Here is a 6,000-nt window from a genome sequence, read left to right on the forward strand (position 1 = left end):
GGCCAGCCCTGGAGGAGGGGAGGGGAAAACGGGAAAGAAAGACCTTGACTGTGGTTTCAGGCAGGAGTGAGGACTAGCCAAAGATCTAGCCCAGGGCAGTGCCTTTTGTCTGGGTGACCTACCCAGGGAGGATGGCCAGCCAAAGGCCCTTTCCTGCTGCACGAATTCTCACATCACTCAGAAAAGAAAACCTGATTTACCCAAGCCAACAGAGTGTATGTCACAGCTTGTGTCTTTGTTTGGTTTGGGTTTTTCCTTATGTCAGAATAAATTGGAAAAAGGCTAGATTGCCAGCTTCTTTCTCCCTCTGTGGCCAATAAGCGGGCAGCGGGGCAGCCAGCGCAACAGGCCCAGGGGTGCAGAGAGGCATTGGGGGTCCTGATTTGAGGAAATGTTCTTCACACAGATGACTACAGGGCAGACATTAGGTCACAACCAACTGGGAACAAGAGAGTAGGAAAGAGAAGTCTTCGTGGAAGAGGTGGCCCTGGCCTTGGCAAATCAGTGAGATTTCAAGAGGTGGAGATGGGCAGGGAAGTACCACCAGTGCTCCCAGAAGGGAATGAGACCTCTCCATTTGATCATCAAAGCCCTGTCCCAGTGGCGGCACACATACACAGAGCAGCCTCGTGGGAAAACTGCAGGATCCCCTCTGTAGAATGGCCAGGATGTCAAAGGTGGTCTAATCTGGCCCCTTCATCGTACAGATGAGGAGCCAAAGCCTGGGGGGCAGGGACTTGTCCAAGGTCACACAGATAGGCGTGGCAGAGCTGGGATCTGGATCCTGGTGCCCAGGGTGCTCAGATGTCACCCAGTCTAGCTGGACCCAGAATGCAAGCGTTGAGGCTCGGCCTCCCCCTACGTCCTCTCCCTGTGTAATGGTGTGTTTTCTTTTCCCTTTTAGCATCTGTTCTACAGCCTGGAGAAACTGTAAGTAATGCCCCTTTCCCCGTACCCCAGACAGAAGGGACCCTGTCCCCTTTTAGCTGGGTTCTCCCACAGCCCGGGCTTTTGGAAATAGGATGTATTAACCTTCCCCTTTTTCTCTCCCAAAGGCTGCCATGATACCACCTCCAAATTCTTCAGGTAAGTGACTTCCGCAGTAGAACCGTTTTTACGTCCGGTTGTTTGTTCCTGTAAATGTATCTTCCCTCTGCAAGTCAAGGCCTCAAGAACACATTAAGGACCCCAGGTGTAGCGGCAAGCACCCCAGCATCCCCAGGGTGGCTGCCAACACAGGTTCTTAGATAAGCGACTCAAAATGGGTCAACAATCTTGCTTTAATCAATCAAATATATCATATACCTTGTTTGGGGGGAAAAGTCAGCACCCTGAACTTCAGAGTATACAGAGCTTACAAGAAGACAGAAACAAATCAAGCAGACAGGCCTCCAGCTGTCCAACCTTTACATCCAGACCTAGTCAGTTACCAGAGAGGGAAGCATCAACATCTGGGTTTTTCAAAGCCGGGGGGCTCTCAACAATGGCTGTCCAGAGTCTCATCTGGTCAAATCACACAACACTTCTCAAAGTGAGCCCCAAAGCAAAGCCTCCCATCAGGGCTTATATAACCTTCTCCTGGGTCAGAGAAGGTAACAACCCTCTTGACCCACTGCCCAATCACAAAGTATCTCTGAAATAAAACAAGCCTCCTTCCACAGGCTCCAGGTGCACTTAAGCCTATTAAATGGCCTAGGGTCAGGGAAGATCTTACACAATGCAATCTTAGAAAGATGGCAACAACATAAATTTACATTCCCATTACACCAGGCCATGTGTCCCTTACAGTTCTGAGCCGCGGAGACACAGACGCACATGTCACACAAGGACAGGGTCTGGTTCATGCTTGAACACAGTGCCAATGGACTTCCCTGAAAAAAAGGGCTGGCTTAGAACCCAGAGGTTCTGGATTCAAATTCTGCCTCCACCCCAGGTTCTGTGCTTCCAATTGTTCCCTTCCCCTTACTGGGTCTCAGTTTCCTCATCTATAAAATGAGGGACCAGGACTCCATGGCCATGGAGGCCCCTTTGAGTTGCAGAGCTGGTTCTCTGATCCCTGACCACTAGGATCGTTTTCATTCAGTTCAGTGGGCATCCCTTACGCCTCCCTTTGGGCAAGGCCAGAGGTGGTTAAAAGGCTCCTGCCCACAGGGAGCTTATACTCTGCCCTTGCCCAAGTGTGGACCCAGCTTTATTGCCAAATATGAAGAAAGGTTTTCCTGCCTGGGGTGGGGGGTGGGGGTGTTGTCAGCTCCCTTTCTGACCCTGCCAGGGACAGAACAAAGGCTGGGCCCAGCTCCTTTCTGGGCTGGCTGGAAGGTGTTTCAGATATGAGTGGGTCATTCATTCTCACCCAGCTCAGCAGACACTATCCAGTAAACCCCTTCTCTGTGTGAGATGCTGGACCCAGAACTGGGGATAGAGGTGGAGGAAGGGCAAAGGATGGATGTTGTGCCCCACGAGGAGACTGAGCAGAGCAGAGCATGCTCAGTTGGGGGAGGGGGGGTTGAACTGGGCCCTGAAGGATGTTAACCAGGTGAAGAAGCAGGTCATGCTGGGCCTGGGCAGCCGCCCGTGGGAATGCACCGAGGCAGAAACAACACGGCATAGCCAGGAAACAGCCTGGCATCTGGGCGGACTGGAAAATAAAGGCAGTCCCAACTTGGTGTCTCCTCTCAAGGTCTGTTTAAACCCAGAGAAGCTTTGAGCCTTTACTATAGGAAAAGCCTCTGGAGATGATATTAGCCCATCTTTGTAGCCTTGAGTTTTATGGCACTGCCCTTTATACACACTCGCACTCACACACTCCAGGCAAACTCTCTTCCCACGTCCATACCTGACTGGTTTTGAAGGCTGAGCTCAAATGGCCCTTCCTGGGCCTCCCCCAGGGTCCTGCCCCCCAAAATGCATGGATTGTAGATAGATGTGTTTCCCCCTCCAGTCAATGTAGCTTAAGAGGAGGGGCTATAACCTCAGCACAGTGTCAGGCACACAGTAGGTCCTCCAAAACTCATTCCACAAAGCCGTGGAATTGGGTGGTGTTCTTTAGGACCAGGAAGGCTGTGACCTTCCCAGGTCTCCCTTTTATTCTGGTCTCTCCTTTCTTCCTTTCCCTTTTCTTCTCACCTTCCCTCTCTTCTTCCCTTCCCTTTTATCCTCTTTGACCCTCCCTCCTCTTCCTTTCCTTCCTTCCGGTCTGTCTTTACTTCCCTCCCTCCAGTCTTTCCTTTCTGCTCCTTAAAGCTGAGGTCCAGACCGTCCCTGGCCATCACCAGACTCAGGTGCTACCTGTAGCATTGACCTTAGTGTAGACCCAGTTTTATGATCTTTGTTTCAGTCCGGAAGCCTCGCTACGTCAGACGGGATCGGTCGCTGCCAAGACCCACCACACCCACCATGATCTCCTCTATTGAGACTCGGGTCAGCAACGTTTAACCAGCAAGGTTTGCCCAAGAACTTTGTGAACAATTTCAGAGACTTCTCTGTGCCCGCTGAAGGGCCAGGAAAAGAGATCTGTGGCAGCTGAGTCTCCAGCGAGCCCAACACCTGGGTCAAACAGGTCTGAGCCAAATCGAGCACAAAAGAGGCAGCAGGAAGCAGAGGTGGCGACCCCAGCAAGAAGGGGCTCTGGGACGCCTCTCAGATCTTCCTCTCATCGGGGTTTTTGATCTGTCTCTTAGCAACAGATACCTTGTTAAAAAGCTACAGACAGCTTAGCTTGCCTTGACAGAAAAGTCATTTTCTTCCATCTCCAGTTGGAACAGGGTGCCATTAGGGCCCTGCACCTATCCCGAAGAGTAGTCAGCCTGGCACTGCACGTCCTCCCTCCTTCCTTGTCTCTCCTTGGAGCAGGCCATTTGGGGAGACCCTCCCCCCACCCACATCCAGAGTCCACCCATACCCAGAACCTTTCACTTTTTTTGGCATCTTCTCTGTGCAGATGCCCCACCAGCCCCAGCCCCAGCCCTCACATCCTTGTTATGTAGGGTGAGCTGTACATTTCCTGCTCCCCCTGTCCTGCACTAGGCAGGCCGCTGTGCAGTTTGCTCATGAGATGGCCCTTCTATTGACTGAAGCAAAGGACTCCCCAGGCTCATGGAGCATTGACTCTGCTGTCTGGTCCACAGATGGCATCCTGTTTGCAATGCAGACCTGAAATAACTGTTGTACTCTGTTCCTAGATGAGGCCTCCTAGATGCTACCACATCTCCATCAGCTGACAGCCAGGGCCTGGCCTTTTTGACTCTAAAGCAAAATGAAGAAGCTAGCCCGAGGGCCCCTCTTTTGATTTAATTTAGGCTTAGAATGCACATGTGACAAGGCAAGGTGACCACTGACCCATCCCTCCCCAGTCTAAGCTGGGCCCTGGCCAGGTAGCAGCATCTGAGCCACAGAGAACAGTCAAGGGTAGAGGGAACTGAGGAGAAAGGCTGCATCAAATCAAGGAGCACCACCCAGCCTTCCCCCTGCCTGGGTAGGATGGAGGCTGAGAGGAAGGGGATGGCCAGCCAGAGTTCCTAAGAGCCCTCAGAGGGAAAGGCGACTTCTTGCTCCAACCTGGGGGGTAGGGGGGCAGCCAGCTGTCTAGGGACCCCCATAGTTCCCAGAATAGACATGTAGCCACATTGCTCACGGGATGGTTTTTGTAAAAACATCTGAGTTTTCATCGTGAGTTCCTTTTGTAAGTGGGATCTGCGTTCCCATGAGCATGGAACAATGAATGCTATCAGAGTCCTTTGAGGACCTCTGTCCCAGCAGAGAGCAAGGAACAGCTGGGCTTCCCCTGCTCCCATGTTCCCAGCTCAGTGGGGGCCCCAATTCTCCCTGATTATGCCATCAGCATTTTGTTCTCCCATTTATAATGACTGATAGAGCTGGCCATCAGGTACCTGGGAACCCCTTCCTTTTACAGGAAAGGAAACCCAGCCATGGGAGGTCTGACAACCCACTCCCGCTAAACTAACCAGCAACACGGTCAGGACTTGAACCATGGTGTGTGCCCCAACTTAAATTCTTCAGTAATGTTGAGGGAATCACCCAAACTCAATGTCCTAGCTCTTCTAACAAGGACCAGAGAGGCTGCTTCCAGCCCAAAAGAGATTCACAGACCCTTGGGCAGGGAGGGAGACCAGGCCACAAGTGACTAAGCCAAGGAGCACACTTGAAGAGGCAGGAGAGAATCTCTCCACAGAGCTGTGTTCTTGCCCTTTCTGGTCCCAGGTTTGTGCAGTGGGGTACACTGGCTAGATGGAGGGTCCCAACCACCACCAGAAAGCATGAGCACATGACCCATGAGTCCTCTCGACAAGAGCCTGGCGTCACCTGGGTCCCCCCAGCCTGGCTCCTGCATAGCAGATGGGGATGGGAAGCCCCAGGGCCATAATGTGATGCCTGTGCCCTGGGGTCACCTGAGGCTGCGTCCCTTTGCACCACAATGCTCCACCTGCTTTTTTGTACCTTTTTCTATCGCTAACTTTAATAAATGCTCATTTCCTGAGACATGAACTCGGCAGGATAATGATCCAGAAGCCGAGGATGGATGTATCATTCTTCTCTTCCCTTTAAACTAGGGGGAAAGAAAGCCCTCTTGTGAGCTCCCTTCCTCCTGCCCCCAGGGTGGATTGCGCAGCCCTTCTATATCTGAGGAGAAGATGAAAGGGGCAGAATCTGAACGGATGCCGTCCTGCAGGCCAGCCCCACGCATCCACTTAAGGCCCAGAGCTTCAGAAGTGCAAAGAAATCGGCAAGGCTGTTAGCAAGTGGGGTGGCTTGTCATAGCAACAAGATCTTCCTCTGATCCCCCCAGCAGCTGGTGGGGCAGGCGAGCTGCATCCTCGCCTAGCCGAATCCCCTCCCAGCAGCTCAGTCAGTGGAGGGGGGATGGGGAGCATGCACAAGGGACTAAATCACAAGATTGAAAGCTGGAAAGGGTTTTGGTGACCATCTCGCTTGGACAAGAGTCAGGAGGGAAACCTGTTGGTGCCTGCAGGTGAGGAGGGA

General features: G+C 52.4%; 1 protein-coding gene across 5 annotated transcripts in view; it reads left to right on the forward strand.

The window, feature by feature from the left end:
* Positions 1–5,521, forward strand: part of CUNH1orf159 (chromosome unknown C1orf159 homolog) — a 29,431-nt gene extending 23,910 nt beyond the window's left edge. For 4 of the 5 annotated variants that reach the window (XM_069079218.1, XM_069079215.1, XM_069079214.1 and 1 more), the window contains 3 exons: positions 905–930; positions 1,056–1,086; positions 3,338–5,499. In XM_069079218.1, the coding sequence (XP_068935319.1) occupies positions 905–930; positions 1,056–1,086; positions 3,338–3,435 (155 nt within the window). In that variant the 3' untranslated portion in view covers positions 3,436–5,499. Of the gene's footprint in view, positions 1–904; positions 931–1,055; positions 1,087–3,337 lie in introns of all 5 variants that reach the window. The other variant, XM_069079217.1, reaches the window with a different exon arrangement.
* Positions 5,522–6,000: the final 479 nt, after the last annotated feature.

This window comes from Petaurus breviceps, unplaced genomic scaffold (assembly GCF_028583685.1).
Source record: "Petaurus breviceps papuanus isolate PSGF00001 unplaced genomic scaffold, PetGlider_PUasm1.0 91041, whole genome shotgun sequence".
Taxonomy (NCBI): domain Eukaryota; kingdom Metazoa; phylum Chordata; class Mammalia; order Diprotodontia; family Petauridae; genus Petaurus; species Petaurus breviceps.